The sequence below is a fragment of the Rissa tridactyla genome, chromosome 7 (genome assembly GCF_028500815.1).
Source record: "Rissa tridactyla isolate bRisTri1 chromosome 7, bRisTri1.patW.cur.20221130, whole genome shotgun sequence".
NCBI lineage: Eukaryota > Metazoa > Chordata > Aves > Charadriiformes > Laridae > Rissa > Rissa tridactyla.
In genome coordinates this window covers 37,418,346-37,435,209 of record NC_071472.1, presented here as the reverse complement: position 1 = coordinate 37,435,209, position 16,864 = coordinate 37,418,346, and the positions used below count along the sequence as shown (strand labels likewise).

At 38.4% G+C, this 16,864-nt stretch overlaps 1 protein-coding gene across 1 annotated transcript in view; it reads left to right on the top strand.

Annotated features, from left to right (window-relative positions):
- Positions 1–16,864, top strand: part of COL3A1 (collagen type III alpha 1 chain) — a 53,678-nt gene that overhangs the window by 16,441 nt on the left and 20,373 nt on the right. The window contains exons 2-16 of the mRNA XM_054209674.1: positions 1,667–1,872; positions 4,716–4,754; positions 5,340–5,456; positions 7,599–7,670; positions 11,126–11,191; positions 11,789–11,842; positions 12,064–12,117; positions 12,862–12,915; positions 13,073–13,126; positions 13,544–13,597; positions 14,096–14,140; positions 14,341–14,394; positions 15,380–15,424; positions 16,140–16,193; positions 16,696–16,794. Coding sequence (XP_054065649.1) covers positions 1,667–1,872; positions 4,716–4,754; positions 5,340–5,456; positions 7,599–7,670; positions 11,126–11,191; positions 11,789–11,842; positions 12,064–12,117; positions 12,862–12,915; positions 13,073–13,126; positions 13,544–13,597; positions 14,096–14,140; positions 14,341–14,394; positions 15,380–15,424; positions 16,140–16,193; positions 16,696–16,794 — 1,067 coding nt within the window. The remainder of the gene's footprint in view (positions 1–1,666; positions 1,873–4,715; positions 4,755–5,339; positions 5,457–7,598; positions 7,671–11,125; positions 11,192–11,788; positions 11,843–12,063; positions 12,118–12,861; positions 12,916–13,072; positions 13,127–13,543; positions 13,598–14,095; positions 14,141–14,340; positions 14,395–15,379; positions 15,425–16,139; positions 16,194–16,695; positions 16,795–16,864) is intronic.

The following is a 16,864-nucleotide window of genomic DNA, read 5'->3' as shown; positions in this document are numbered from 1 at the left end:
GCTCAGAGGAGGTGGTGATGAATTTCATAGGTGACATGGAGGAAAAAGTTGAGTTAATATGGACAAGGAAAAGCAGCTGAATGAGACACTGGGAAGAGAGCAGAGCCTGAAAAACTAAGCTTAGTTGAGTACCTGGCAGTAAAGAAGGTGAACTCTTCAGGCACCAAAGACATGAGGATTCAGGGAAGATGAAAAGGGAAGGTATGTGTTATGGGAAAGATAAAACTGAATAGAGAAAAAAGGGACTGAAGCTGAATAAGCATGAGAAGAGAGGAAACAAATCCAAGCACATACCATGCCAGAGTGCTGTGTGTGGGTATGGAAACCAACACCCACAAATACAGAGAGAAATTAAAACAAAGAAAGTAAAGAGAAAAAAAAAGACCAGTGTATGAATGCAGCAGTGGAAAAGAGAAAAAAACAGAGATGAAAGATGCCTCATGTGAGAAAGAAAAAGGGACTGCATAACCCATAGGAATAGATTGCACTATAGATTTGGACTCAGTCTCGTGCATAATTATGACCATTACAACAATTTGCCAGCATTCAGAATTTTCTGTCTGGAGCCAGTGGTAATTTTAATGTCAGAGCTCTGAATTACATCTTTTGGGATTTTTTTTCTTCTTTTTGAAGGGTGATGTGTAGTAGGTAACTTCTGATAGTAAAGTTTTAAGGACAATGTATGTTCATAAATAGCTCTTTCTCCAGAATTTTGTGTTTGTAAACTGCATTATTTTGAATTATCCATGGGAAAAAAACTTATTCCATTATTCAAGACATTCACTGATACTTATGTTTGTAATCTGAGACTTATAATAACTTCTACAAAACTTACAAGGAGCTTGTCCAATTTTGTGGTGTTATTTTCATATTGGTTTCTTACATGACCGGGCTTTCTGCATTTTGTTTCTCTAAGAAAATACAAACCCAAAATTTAATGTTTGAAGCTGGTTTTCATTAGTCTCTTCAAATTCATTATTGACAACAAATTTGATCAGTAGAATAGCTGTTGGAAGGAACTGAAAAAGCCATGACTATTGCAGATGAAAAATGTTTTTTCTGAAAATACAGACACTTGTAACATTTGAGCCGGCCAGATGACACATTAATTGCAAACCATTTGGGTAATTAACGTGAACATTCTTTTAGATCTATTGCATACGGTGGCTTTCGAAATACACTTTGAGAAGTGCTAGCTATTAATGCAAGATGGTAGTGACGAGAGTTCATGCTGGACAGATGGCTTAGTCCGCATCTACATGTAAGTGCTCATGTTGGCACATGGGGGCCAATGATACACTTGTTTGAGAGATTTGGCACATTTGCTTTTCAGCTGCAGCAGAGAATTCAATGGCTAATTACACCGTAACTCAGACTGACACTAAAATTACTCAAGACGGAAGATTATCACAGATTTAATAGGGCTTTGGATCAGCTCCAGGAGGTTTCCATTGATGTCTATTTATAGATTCCGAGCAGACTCTGCAATTAATGTAACAGATCGTCCTAGTGTCTGAAAAGAAGTATTTAGCCTTTTACTTCACACATATAAACTATATTTCAGTAGAAAACAAAACAGACTATCCAACAGCTTTCGTGATATTCATCATTGATTTTGAAAACACATTTGAAATAATATTGAACACTATTTTGTCTCTCTTTCCAGTCACAGGATGTACCCATCTTGGACAGGTTTACGCTGACAGGGATGTTTGGAAACCAGAGCCATGCCAAATCTGTGTGTGCGACTCGGGGTCTGTTCTCTGCGATGACATCATCTGTGACGATCAGGAGCTGGACTGTCCCAACCCAGAGATTCCCTTTGGAGAGTGCTGTCCAGTTTGTCCACAAACAACACCACAACCTACAAGAGTAAGTTTGTCCTCAGTGTTGTTACTTTGGTGTTGCCACCTTCTTGATTCATGTCAACCTCAAATCATTTTCTTTTAGATCCTCTTAAACACTTTTCTTTAAATGCTAAGCTTGTCACTTTCTGACCATAGGCAAAAACTTAGGATGGGCAAATTTTGCAAAATCAAATAAAAAAACACAGCTTGAACTTTCACAGTTTTATCTTTTTTGTTAAGTTCAAGAATACTTCTGTATTCTGTCAGAGAATTAGTACAGGATCTCATAAAATACTTGTTAATCCTTTGAGCTATGCAGCCAAAAGCATGAAATCCTTCAACCCAGTTTTACATAGGCAACAGGCAGAGATAAATAGTAGAAAGGGACAAAGGGCAACAATTAGCCATTACATTTTTCATTTTATGGAGAAGCATAGGAAAAATGCAAACAGCTTATGTGTTCACTGCATGCTCAATCTATACCCAGTTAAATCCAGTTGGTGGCCGGTCACGAGTGGTGTTCCCCAGGGCTTGGTGTTGGGGCCAGTTCTGTTTAATATCTTTATCAATGATCTGGGCAAGGGGATTGAGTGCACCCTCAGTCAGTTTGCAGACGACACCAAGTTGGGTGGGAGTGTCGACCTGCCTGAGGGTAGGAAGGCTCTGCAGAGGGATCTGGACAGTCTGGATCGATGGGCAAATGCCAATGGTATGAGGTTCAACAAGGCCAAGTGCCAGGTCCTGCACTTGGGTCACAACAACCCCATGCAGCGTTACCGGCTTGGGGAAGAGTGTCTGGAGAGCTGCCTGGCAGAAAAGGACCTGGGGGTGTTGGTCGACAGCTGGCTGAATATGAGCCAACAGTGTGCCCAGGTGGCCAAGAAGGCCAACAGCATCCTGGCCTGTATCAGGAACTGTGTGGTGAGTAGGACTAGGGAAGTGATTGTCCCCCTGTACTCGGCACTGGTGAGGCCCCACCTCAAGTAATGTGTCCAGTTTTGGGCTCCTCACCACAAAAAAGACATTGAGGTGCTGGAGCGGGTCCAGAAAAGGGCAATGAAGCTGGTGAGGGATCTAGAGAACAAGGCTTATGAGGAGCAGCTGAGGGAGCTGGGGTTGTTTAGCCTGGAGAAAAGGAGGCTGAGGGGAGACCTTATCGCTCTCTACAGCTACCTGAAAGGAGGTTGTAGAGAGGTGGGTGTTCGTCTTTTCTCCAAAGTAACAGGCAATAGGACAAGAGGAAACGGCCTCAAGTTGCGCCAGGGGAGGTTTAGACTGGGTATTAGGAAAAATTTATTCACTCAAAGGGTTATTAAGCATTGAAACAGGCTGCCCAGGGAAGTGGTTGAAGGACCATCCCTGGAGGTTTTTAAAAGATGGGTAGACATAGTGCTTAGAGATACAGTTTAGTGACAGTTTTTGTCAGAGTTAGATTGATGGTTGGACTAGATGATCTGAAAGATCCCTTCCAACCTAGGCAATTCTATGATTCTATATCCATAAAACTAATGTCAACACAGAGTTAAAGAAAGTAAGACAATTTTCATGGCATACTGCAAGGCGACACTTCTTATAAACTCAATTCTACATCATCACAGAGTAAATTTCCTTTTGCAGAGTTATTGTTGACTTAATGCCTTGTAAAGGAAAAGTGAATCAAGCCCTACATCCCTAATTTATCATCATCTTCTTAATAGACACCAACATTATCTAAACCAGTTGCAGCAACTTAACCTCAGGAAAATCAAGAATGTTAGTGCATGCCAAGTCCCCTGGCCTAAACCACTTCAGTGAGTGAGCCAGCTATACTGAGCTCTAAGGGTATCCAAACTTTTCATCCTTCTTTATGATCCATGAGATTCTGTTAAAGTACATAGATTTCCACGGCACATTGAAGATTCTTATCCAGAAGATAAAAGAAGAGAGTGAAAGAGATGTGTATATGAAAGAGGAAGGGAGAAGATGTATTTCTGCAGCTCTATAGTATATCTGCTTAAATACGAAATGTCATATACAATATGACATATACGTCACCTAGTGTTAGTTGCACCATGCTAGTGCAACTGTACTGCTTCCAGGGTTACCTGAGCTACTTCACTGAACGGTTTTAGAGGTGTGAACGAGTGGTACATACAAGCATGCTGGAGATGGAAGCACAGTTCCCTCTCCTGTTGAGTTTAGAGACTCTTTTGTCAGTTCTGTGGTTACTGATAATAAAGGACACATGGACTACTTCCTTCAGCCTCTGTCTTCCATGTAGAAGAGCTTGGTCAGCCCAGTAGAAGCTATCCTGCTGACCTTGGATAGTGTATAGGGAAATGCCACCTTGAAAGATCCAAGATAGTTTCAGCTGAATATTCTTTTCCACCACTAGCAGCTAAATACATAAAAGTTGTTCTGAACTACTAATTGACAATCCAGATAGTAATGTGTAATTGAAGTATTAATTGATAAATAAATAAAATGGAGGAGTAGATCTGAGAAATTAAAATTACCCACATTATCACACTTAACATGCTAGACTGAGAAGGATACAAGAAAACTGTCCCTTACAGCTTTCCACAGTGGACTTCTGTCCCCGTTGTACTCAATGGCAAAGCTCTACTGACTTCATTAGTGCCATGTTTTTGCCTACAGGAGAGGCATAGCTTTATGGGTGAACTGTGAAAATGTGGATGAAAGACTGACCAAAAAACACACAGCTTTTAAATATACTGAATAAGAATAAATTTAATTAATTTGATAAAACTATATTCCAATGTTTAAATGTGTTTTCCTCTTCTTTATGTGTGTGTATATATATATATATTCAGTTGTGGGGTTTCTTTTGATTTTATTTCTTAATTTGTTACTTTTCCTTTTTTCTAGACTCCTGGAGTAGTCAGCCGAGGACCCAAAGGAGACCCTGTAAGTGCAGCTTTTTTTTTCCCCAAGGAAAGTAGAAAAATCAAGAGCCAGTTCTTACAGTGCTACATATCCCAATCAAGCTGCCGAGATATCCAGCTGTCATTGATGTCTGCACTGTCTGCAAACTGTGCAATGTAATTAGTTTGAAGTAGCCCTTTATCTTCAACAAAACTCTCAAAAATTTAAACTGGAAAAACAGGAAGAAAGAGAGTTTGGTTAAAACTATATTACATGTGTTATTTTTTGTTATATTTCTTCCCAATAGAAAAAAAATAAATCTATGGACTCCACTGACAGTACTAATTTTCTATTGAGGAATTGACCTGTTCAGTATTTCCAGCGTGCTTGATCAAATATTGGCTGCAATAAGGCTCCAGCAACTAAGAAGTGTTTCCATGTGTGAATTTTGCCTCCCGTCTATGTCTTTCCTGAATGTGCACTTGAACTCTTAGTTATGTTTGAGAAAGTTTCCCACCCCAATCGCACAGACTTTGTTATGAATGGAAGGATTTGTCCTGCAATGCTCTTGCAGTTGGAGGCAAGTGCTGATGTCCATATCTATCTGTTCTGTTTGTGTTCTTGCAGGGTTCTCCTGGGATTCCGGGCAGAAACGGTGCCCCTGGCCCTCCAGGACAGCCAGGGAGTCCTGGAGCTCCTGGTCCCCCTGGGATCTGCCAGTCGTGTCCCAGTATAAGCGGAGGCGTAAGTCATCATTATGTTCAGCTTCTACCTTGTTGCTCATAAGCATACAAAGCAATCCTGCAGGCACCTGTCCCTTGCACCTTCACACATACTTTGCGTTCAGTGGCATCTGTCTCTCATTTGTGCCTTTGAAAAACACAGCTGAATGGTAGGTGGAGTTTTGTTGTTGTTTTTGGATTTTGTCTACAAAATTTGTCTGGAGTGCAATTAAATCTTTGCCTTATCTTATTTTTAAAAACTTTTGGAGCCAAATCTGGTGAAGGACTTACGTAACTCAGAGGTAATCTGATCAGAAAGAAAGTGTCCAGGAGGAAGTATGTCCTCTCAAACTTAATGGTTAGGGAACTCTCTTACTTTCCTGTATTTTATCCAATACATGTTTAATAAAGAAACATTCTCAGGAGACTAGACCAAAACGCAGGTCCTCTGCTTGCAGGGAAGTGCCACATAAGTGCAATTTGTCACGCTCCCTCCTTATTTGTGGCCCACTGAATCTTGAATTCTTTTCTGAAGAGTTGGACATGGTCAGCAAAAGAGCTAATTTTAACTGAAGTTTCTGTGCAGTTGGATTTGTTAAGGGAGCTGAGCCACAGCTGGCACTTTGTTAAGAGGTGGCATTATCTCCCATGTAATCAAGTAAGCCTAGCTTTACAAGATGGGATTACTTTAGCACAAAACTCTTAAAAATTGTATGTTAAAACAGTTGCTACCTTTGAATATAGGCCACTGTTTATATCTTCCATGTATGCTTCCCACCCCCAGGTAAGCCAAAAACTGAGGAAAGATGTCTTGGCTCTATTCAGTTCTGAAAGGGATTGCATCTGAAGGACTGAGCTTCTGGGAGAAGTACCCATGGGTTGCTTGACCAGCCCCAGTGGACATCACAATAGCATACCGAGATAGCTACTGGGTTTGGGTTGGCAGATGCAGACACAGGAGGGAATGATAGCCTGAATTAGTCACCTACTCCAACGCTGTATCAAAAATGTGCTGTTGAATCCTGATGAGAGGGTTGATATCAGTAGCACAGGGGTCATCTTGTACCTGGGCAGCAAAGGAGCTGGATCCACAGTGGTCTGGGTTATCAGGCAGGACACTGCACGTATTCCTGCTCAACCGTCTGTGCTCCATTAATGCATAAACTGCATTAATGCCACATTATTCAACTAAGTTTGCTAACATCTGGATAATAAAATCAACATATGCCAATTAAAAGGTTTAGATGGGAATTCCTTGAAATACTGACTATAGAATTTATAGGGTTTTTTAAACAGTCTTTTATGTAAATGGCTGTGTGAAAGACACTATCGGCCCTCAGAAAGGCCCACAGGACATGTTTTCACTCCATGTCTTGGACTGAGCTTCCATTTGTTTCAAGATAAATTGTCAAAAGCATTGAGGCTCAGCTGCTTAGGCTCAAAAGTGATGACTGTATTTTAATTACTTGAAGTGACAGAATAAACAGGAAAGGGGAAAGGGAAAGATGGAAAATGGCATTAGGAAAAAAGTGTAAAACTCAGTTTTCTGAGATGTGTAAGTTCCCATGCATGAGGTAAAACAAATTATCTGTAATTCAGGGAAAGACAGATTTACACACAGGTAAGAGATTTTTTGCTACCAAAATACTCTGAAATGAGACATCCATTAGTCACAGGTAACAGAAATTAGGAAAATGATAATAAACTGTTGCATTCTTTAGTGAAACAGAAAATATTTCACCAACTTCCTTGAGTGACAACTACGTCCAACAGAAAAGAAAATGATAAAGAAAATTGGGGGGAAAACTTAAAAGGAGTCAAACAAGAATAAGAGGAGAGAGAATGTTAATTTTTTGGTCCAGCTGAGGCCCAGCTGTTAAGATGAAACCTGGATGCGTAAGGAGCTAATGTCACCATTGACCACAAAAGAAAGATATTGGCCGGGCTTCTCTTATGGATGATTTAACTATATGGCAGCTATATGTAAAACAGGTACTACTCCGTAGATACAAATGAGTTATTTCCATACATTTGCCATGCCAGTGTAAGAAAAGGTTTATTTGATTTGTAGCAATCACCTTGTTTCTTTTTTCTTTCTTCTCTCTTTTGTTCTTTTTTTTTTCTTTATTTTTCTTCTTTCTGTTTTTCTCTATTTCTTTTACAGAGTTTTTCTCCACAGTATGACTCCTATGATGTGAAGGCCGGTTCAGCTGGTATCGGTTACCCACAGCCCATTGTAAGATGATACAGCCTTTTTTCCTGTCCATTTTTTTTAAAGAACAAATTTTCTGATTGTAGATTATACCTTGGATGTGTATGTATCCTGATTTTAATTTAACAAGATAAATTTTAATTTGACTGTTGCCTGCAGTGGAATGCAATGTAAGGCAGCAATTTGCTTGGCAATATCATTCTAGAAACTAACTATAGATTATCTTGGGGTTTTGCCTTTTCTCTCTCTTTCTTCCTTTTCTTACCTTCTTTTTCCTAATCTCTCTCTGATTCACTTTCTTACACTACCTAAGCATTTATCCCTTTCTCCCTTGCATGCCCTCCTCATTTATCTGCTTTGGTATTCTTCTACTGATTGCTTCCCTCCCTTCCACCGCTTTTTTACCTCTACCACTGTCCCTAATCTTCCTTTATCCATTCAGCAGCATTCTGTCTTTACTCAGTATGATACTCCATACTTACTTTTCCACAACTCAGATTTGCCTCATAACAAGTGAGTAAACCCCTCTCATAATCTTCTTTCATCCCAGAAGCAGTCAAAAGCTTTTCAGTTTTTCTTTTTACAATTAACAGTTTTTTACCCGCAGCTATTCAGACTGTATACTAAGGATGCTGTATCTGCCTGCTAGGCCTGGCCCAAGCTTTTCACAGTTTTTTTAATTAGATAAAGCATGGATTGCCTGAGAGAGTTGTGCATGAGCTATGCTTCCCATATAAAATAAATGTAAATGTTGCACCTCATGATTTTCCTTTTAGGCACTGGGATTTAGAGGTATTCACCACTGATGACATGGAGTGTTCTTGATTCAGGCAATCTGCTATATAGAGGATGCAGTGAATTGCTGTTATTTGAAATTGACTGCTGCTTCATTAAGCATAATCATTATTTTCAGTCCGATGCTGTATAACAAGGTTTGGGAATCACATGTTGTAACATACCAAGGCAGTTCCAAGCGAGAGCGTTATTTCTCAGGGTTCTATCAGATCATCTCATGAAATAAATTTACTAATCATGACAGCTGTTTTTCCTGAAATATAATTCATTATTTTCTCACCTTTATTTTAATCTGTTTATTTCAACCTCATTCATTTGCTAATATGGTCATCCATACATTGGTCTTCTTCAACCATCCGTTTTTGTATTTGCTTATTCATTTATTCATATTCAGCTCCTCACAGTTTTTGCCCACAGCTTATCGTTATCATCTACATTTTGCTACTTGGTGTCTTAAATGAGGTGTGCTGAACCAGACACATAACCAAGATAACTTTCAGTTAACAGCTAAGGTTACTCCTCTCTATTTTGGCATTTTCCCTTGAGGTGCTTAGTGATTTCTGGTGCTCTGACTCCTGGACTTGGGTTAAAAAAATCCACAACTTAATTTGGCACCCTAGAATGTCTTCAGCCAGGATTGCTTACGTACTTTCAGGTCATATGGTTTTTTACATTGCATCATGCAATACATGACTGCAAAGTAAGTAACAGAGTAGTTACAGGTAGATGTGACTATACTCACTAGAACTAAATAATGTTTATCATTAACTTTACATAGATTAATTAATTTATTAATGTATACATTTAATTTATCAATTTTCAACTTAAACACTCAGTTTGAATAAATATACAAATTGAAATAACTTGGAAGAGTAATAAAATAAAAAATGCCAGCTATAGCACCAACCTTTGTCCATGGGTCATCAATACTCTTTCCTGTGGCTTTCCACTGCTTGGAGACTGATTTTGTACTTTACACCCCAGTTGCTCTTTACTTGCTTGTATAACCTCCACATATTGTCTTTGTTTCTTTTCACTAGTGCACTTACTCTAACTAAAATATGCTTATTTCTTCACAGTCTGGAAATACTGGCAGCAAGCAAATGTCATACCTAACTATCAGTTTACCTCCACAGTGTGCACCTTGAAAAAAATAATGTCTTGTTTGTTTATAGCTGTGTGTCTAATCAATTCATTGCAGTTGATGAGTTGATGGCTCCAATTCGTGTTGAATAGAGGGTTACTTTATACCAAATGAGTTCTAACAGCCAACAGCAAGGGACTGCTCGTTGTAGTCACACATTGAAGGCAACCTGATTTACACAGACACTAACTGCTCTGCCACTTGGTGTGCTTCTTTTCCTAGAAAACAGCAAATATTACAACGGTTATCTTTTTTAGACAAAAGACAATCTGTGAACTAATATTAACATGATATGTTTTCAGTATAGTAGTATACTGTACTACATATACTGGTATAGTATGGCAATACTATATAATGTTGTATTATGAAAATTAGGTTCATGTAACATCTGTTATACATGACCTATTCTGATACAATATGACACACATTATATGTAATATTAAGATATGGAATATACTTCCAGTTCTGCAGTACATGGTGTTTTTCATGGTGTAATTCATATACCTCAACTGTTTTGTCTGTACCAAACCCATTAAGAGTTTAATTTACAAAAGCTTTTTTTTAAAGAACCACTGTGCTAATGTGCAATTGTTTTCTGTTTTGCAGTATCAAATGCTTTTGTAGTTTTTGCTAGAGGAAGTAGAAATATTAGCATTATTCCCAAATTGAGAACTTCCTTAGTAATTTTTTACTCCCTTTTTACCAATTAAAATAAGGAACACTACTACTGATTTGAGTTAAACCATATGTATACTGAGGTTTCATCCTCTGAGTCCTTTGGTTAGTCCAGACATCATTTATTTCTTATGTCTTAGTACTGTTAAAGTTCAGCAAAGATTTCACCAGTGAAAATGCTTGCCTTACTGACAGTAACAAAAATGTGGCCTTAATTCAATATACCTGTAAGTCCTAAGAAGTCTAGGGTAATAAACAGGGTTTATCATACAAAGTTCTTCTAATGGGTTGTATGTGTACGTGTAATATAGCTCCTAAACGCAGGTGAGAAATTTTAACATTAGTTTTAGAAAGCAAAATGTGGGATCAATAGACTAGCAAGCAAGTTTATTAGTACACTTTGGCTCCACCGCTGAAGATGTAGCGTTAGGCAAATAAAGCGCAGTTACATGGCATTTACTTTTTTTTACAAATTAAGAGTTCCAGTTATCTGTTCTTCTAGTTTAGGTAGCTGATAAGCCGAGCAGCGAGCATCCTTCTGGAGGATCTAGAGAAGGGGAATAGTGACTCAAAAGAAAAAAATTACAGCTTTGAAAATATCTTGTGGAGTATGTTAGCTAAGGCTGCAAAAAGAAACCGAGTGATCCGTTTTCTGAAGGCACTGTAGGTACTAGGCAATGTATTTAGCCATGTGTATATATACTGCTGCTTCTTTTTTACTGCACCAAGTGCACATCGCCGTGGATTTTTCTCTGTACAAATATGTAAAATTTTTTTTCACAGTTATTGGTGGTTATAGCAACTACATTAATCTTTATAGCTGTATTACATTAATATAATGACTATTTTTTAATCTACACTATAGACTGGCTTTCCAGGACCTCCTGGCCCCAGTGGCCCCCCTGGCCCGCCTGGTCATGCAGGTCCCCCTGTAAGTAAAATCAATCTTTTCATAGTCATTTCATATCCTTTTATATGAGTTTCTCCTTTTCTCTGTCATAGATATTAGCTGCATTTTCAACTGATAAATCTAGATACTATGCTAAAGAACTTTATGGATAAATGCCACCTTCTACTAACTGGGTTGTACTATCTGTGCACCACCAGGACTCAATGGCTGAGTGCTATATACTGTGCTTGCTTAAGTCCGGATGTTCCCCTGAGCTTTCTGCAATTCTGTGGGGTGTCATCTAAGGTTGTCTTAAGACATGCCACTGCCTATCATCCTCTGTTAACATTCCCAAATGGTTATTCATACAAAAATTTAATATCCCAATCTTAATACACATACAGTGAACACACAAAGAGTCTGAGCTTTTTGATGTACATCTTTTAGAGGAGTAGTTTTAATTCTGTTTTCATCTACACATATTCTGTATGGTTCTGCTAATTTCACCTTTGATCATTTGGTTACAGTTCTGACTCCCATTTTTTCTTACAATGATGAGATTATTATAAAATATAGTAGCACCATGGAATGATGCATGTAACTGATCACATCTTAACTGTTTTTTTGCTGCCATTACAGGGCTCTGCTGGATACCAAGGTTCCCCTGGAGAACCAGGACAACCTGGCCCTCCTGTACGTACACATTACGTATCACTATGTGTGTTAAAAGCATGATCTTACAAGCATGAATCTGTGTCATCACTAGAGCGGACTGAAATTTTACAGTTCGTCCTGTCTGTTTACTATCATGTATGACAAATGTACAAGTATTTTATGACACCTAATGCATTTTTAATTTGAAAAAGTCTTAATATTTTTTATTATTATAGTTAATATTAATTATTTTTCTACAGGGACCTCCAGGCCCCGTTGGAATGATAGGCCCAGTTGGTCCACCAGGAAAAGATGTAAGTTCACTATTATTCATCCAGTGATTAATAAATGAGAAGAATGAAAGTTCATTAAATGATAAGACAGCAGATCACATTGATACCATTGCACTTAAGAATTTTTAACATCTCCCTATTTCCCAATTTGACAATACGACTGTAAGAAACTAGATTTGGCTTGCATTAGTTATAAATGTCCATTCAAAATAAAGTTTCAATTTTAGTGAGCAATTTGATTGACACAATTGTAAAAAAAAAGAAAACGTAAGCATGAAATATGCTATTTTGATCTGGTGCAAAATAAATTAGCAGTTATAAAGAAAAGCAGACAGTATTGCTAATTGTTTGCTTCCTTCAAATCTTGCTTTGAGAGTTAAGGCTGTTAAAACCGTCTTTTGTGGCACAGCTGGGAGTCCTGAATAGGTACAGTACAAGGCAAGACAAGCAGAAAACGTTTTTGTCCATTTTGAGTCTTTCACCATGAAAAATAAGTTTTCCATGATCATCTGTTCCTAAAAGTTGTCTTGAAATAAATTAGATGTAACCAAAATCTTGTGAAAATCTGATTTTATAAATTCTGCTAACTGTTTTTCGAAAGGCACTCATATATAGTGAACCGTCACCCTGCTAGAATTTTCCCTGCTGTCTTTGGTGGAAGTTTCACCTGCTTATTCCAACTCACCTTGATCTACTAGGACTGGTTCTTTGCCAGTAACTGAAGAAATAGCAAAGCAGTCAAAAAAATTTACTTTCTTTCAATAGGGAGAACCAGGAAGACCAGGCAGAAACGGAGATCGTGGAATCCCTGGATTACCGGTATGGAAAAGCCCCTAATAACAATGGTCTTCTAATCAAAGTTTTTGTTTTCCTGTTTTAAGTTAGTCAAGTGAACATGACACACAGTGAACCTTGGCCTGTGCCCTTCATGCTCTAAATATGGGATTTATTCATCTTTCTATATTTTTGTGTTTAGGGTCACAAGGGACACCCTGGAATGCCTGGGATGCCTGGGATGAAAGGTCAACGAGTAAGTATTGAGTATATTTGATATAGTTGAGTCTGTTACTCTCCTTGAATTATGGTGTTGCACTGTTGTGCTCTTTCAGTCATCAGTTACCAGCTAATCAATTCCCAATGTAACCTGACCTTCTGTAACAACGACTGTTAAATTTTATCTAGTTACCTCAATTGTAGAGCTCCATCCTGAATGCTGGGCTGAAGCATGCTTTACAGAAAAGCATCCACTCTTAAGTAACACCCATGAAGAAATGGAGGATTCAGAATTTTCTTTCAAAAAGTATTCCGATAGCTGATAGCACTCATTATTAAAAATAACGCCCCTTTATATGAATTTGTCTTGAAGCTTATTATTTTACCAAGAGGAATCAAGTTTTCCAGATGCAAGAAGAATACTACTCACAGATACGGTTTTCCATTCCCACAGGGTTTTGATGGAAAAGATGGTGCCAAAGGTGACAGCGGTGCTCCTGGTCCAAAGGTAAAAACCTATAGTGTCATCTTTATAATAGGTAGAATAATACCTTTCATCATTTGTTATATAGCAATGCTTTGCTTATTATGCAATTATAAAAATCCATTGAACATTGAAACTCACTGAATATCTCCATGAAAAGGATGACAATCATTTCGAAGGAGCTAGACTTTCTGAACCACATCACGTCTCGATTTTCCAGCTGTAATACAGATCAGAATCCAAAATGAAAAGACATATCTGGAGCATGTGACTTTATTGAATAATATTAAAGGACCGAGTCTTCCTGATTATTATTTTTTTTTCTGTTTAAATATTTTTTTCTGGCACTTGTTTAGACTTCTCAGACCTCACACACCTCAATTCATGCTGGGGACACTCAGCTCTAGGCAGAAAGGGACAATGTATTGGGCTGTCTCATTTCTATGTCTCTTCCTCTTGAATAAACCAAAAAATGTTCTCACCAAAATTCATTCTGTCATTGATGTTTTCTTTCCACAATAGGGTGAAACTGGTCTTCCTGGAGCAAACGGATCACCAGGCCAACCGGTAAATATGCATATCCTGTAGTATTTAAATGGAAGTGCCAATGATGCTTCCCAGTTAATTGAGTTACTCATATTTCTTTTAACTTTAATTACCCCACCACATTGAACTATACTGATATATGTAAATAAGAGCAATGTCTCTTTGCTTGGCTATATTATTTTGGAAGCCATTTATCAGACTCATTTTCTTATGTTTTCTAGGGACCAAGAGGTCCAGCTGGTGAAAGAGGAAGACCTGGGAATCCTGGTGGCCCTGTAAGTAAATGCAGATGTTGTTCTTATCCAGAAGCAGCACAAATTTTGTTGCAATATGCTGAGAATTCCCTTCTTCATAGATTTACCTTAAAAATGTTGTAATGCAGAGGATTAGAAAACTATATAGCATCTGTAAAATCACACAGGAAAACTTTTCAGTCCCCAATTAAAGACGTTACACTTCTAACTCACAACACATTCACCATCTTGTTCTCTATTTCCTTTTTTAAAATGAATAGATTACACATTGAAGGAGACTTTAGTGTTTCAGCATAAGCTCAGGTTCAATCAAGAGGAACAGGGAGGAGGAGTGGAAGCAAACTGCAGCAGCAGAAGGCAGAGAGAGGAAAAAGTGCAATCTCAGAAGTAACACGCAGGAAAAAGATAAAATTACTCTTTGACTGAGATAAGGGGGTACATTCTTTGCTCTGAAGAAAGTCATAGTTCATAGCATCCAACACAATCAACAAAGCACAGCTAAAGTGTAATAACCAGCAACTTGTTCATACAAACACTATATAACCCGAGCAGCTGACCTGGTCCACAATACAGGAAACAGGACAGGCAATCATACCACTGTTTGTTAGGTTTTTGGAGTGAAATTTTAGTCTTTTATGTGAATTAGAAGTAACTGTTACTTTGAAATATACATCCATTGCAATCTTAGTTATTTTACCTTAAGAACTGTCCACAGGGATGATGGTTTGTAACTGTTATTTCCTTAAGAAATCTAATAAGAATACATTTTTGCATGTTGATGTCTCATCATTGCAGTACAAGTCACATAAAGTGTTAGATATTCCTTCACAAAATATTTAGTTAATTATTATTTTAGAATTTCACAGCTGAGAAATCCTTGTGTCTTGATCAACTAAGTGGGAATGTACAGACACAAAAAGATGGTCTGTGAGTCATGGGCATTAAAGCGTGCGGGTTCTGTGTCCAGGGTGGTGCTCTGTACCCAACACCTCTCTTCTTTCTGTAGGGTGCCCATGGCAAAGATGGATCTCCGGGAGCAGCAGGACCACCTGTAAGATGTTTGGCTTTAAGTATTTGTGTTGCTCAAGTCTAGTTACTTCTAGCTGATGTTCAGCAGTGCCAGCAACTGCAGAGACTGGGGGTGCACTGGTTTAACAATGAGTGTTTTCTTTAATTATATTACATAACTGTTGGTTAAGATATTTTAAACATACAGTGCAATAGGAGAGCTTTAACACTGTAAATCAGAAAACGCCTAAGTCCAAAACCAGATTATTCTCAGAGAACAAGTAGGTGGGTAGAATTGCTGTTCTCTGTGCAGGCCAAATTTTGAATGGTCTTATCAAATACATTTTTAGCTGTCTGAGGTGGGCAAAATTTTTTCTTTTCTATCTGCCTAGAAACTTTAGCATATCGACTTGTGTGTGTAACAGCTGTGTTGGTGCTTTTTTTCCTACACCTTTTTTATAATTAGAACAAATTTTGAACAATTTTTATAGCTTAATCTCTTTAATGTTAGCTTTCATGTTTTTAAATTTACGACACAGAAGTTTATCTGAACATGTAAAAGTCAGAGTAACTAAGATGTAGGTGTGATGTTTTAGGACTAGCCAAACTTCATCTTCTACAGCATGATTTATATTTGCCATTTTGCCAGGTGTTTCCTTACTCAGAGAAAAATCTCATAATCAAACATTTTTTTAACTTAACATTAATTCCATATGGCTTTTACCTTTTGCATTAATAGTATTTCTTTCACTTTTAAGGGTCCCCCAGGTCCCCCTGGAACTGCTGGATTTCCAGGATCTCCAGGTTTTAAGGTATTCAGCTAAAGATGCATATTAATATAGGATCTGGTCCTTTCTCCAGTTAGCCAGCTTATGTTAATATGTATCTTTATTTTATGAGTCCTCCTTTTTCTGGCTGCTGTTACACTGGTTGTTGCAAGCATAGAACTGATGTGTTTTCATACACAGCACGAGACAAACCCTATCCTCATCACCTTCATGAATACCCACCCCAAAACACCATGAAGTGGTAGACTAAATGCTTTATGTTGCATTATGGAAGGGACTCAAGCGAACTTCCCCAACTAGAGGAGCTGTGCAACATGTACTGGCTGGAGTGCACGGGTACCTTGTGCCTCAGCATCAGGGTCGCCATGCTGTTTTGTCTCTTGTACTCAGGTGATGATGGTGGTAACCTTCTTCTCAAATCATGCAAAGATGCCACAGTAGAGGAAGAGGCCATGAAGCTAATACTGATTGCCCTGGAGACAAGACTAAAGTCCATTCGTTTTCTCCTTTTACTGTTTTTCTGTAGGGTGAAGCCGGTCCTCCTGGTCCTGCTGGTTCCAGTGGTAGTCCTGGAGAGAGAGGAGAACCTGGTCCTCAGGGTCATGCTGGACCACCCGGGCCTCAGGTACATAAATACCACATGGGAACTGAGAAATGTTGTGCCACGTGCTCTTCCTGTCCTTTGGTTTAGTCCT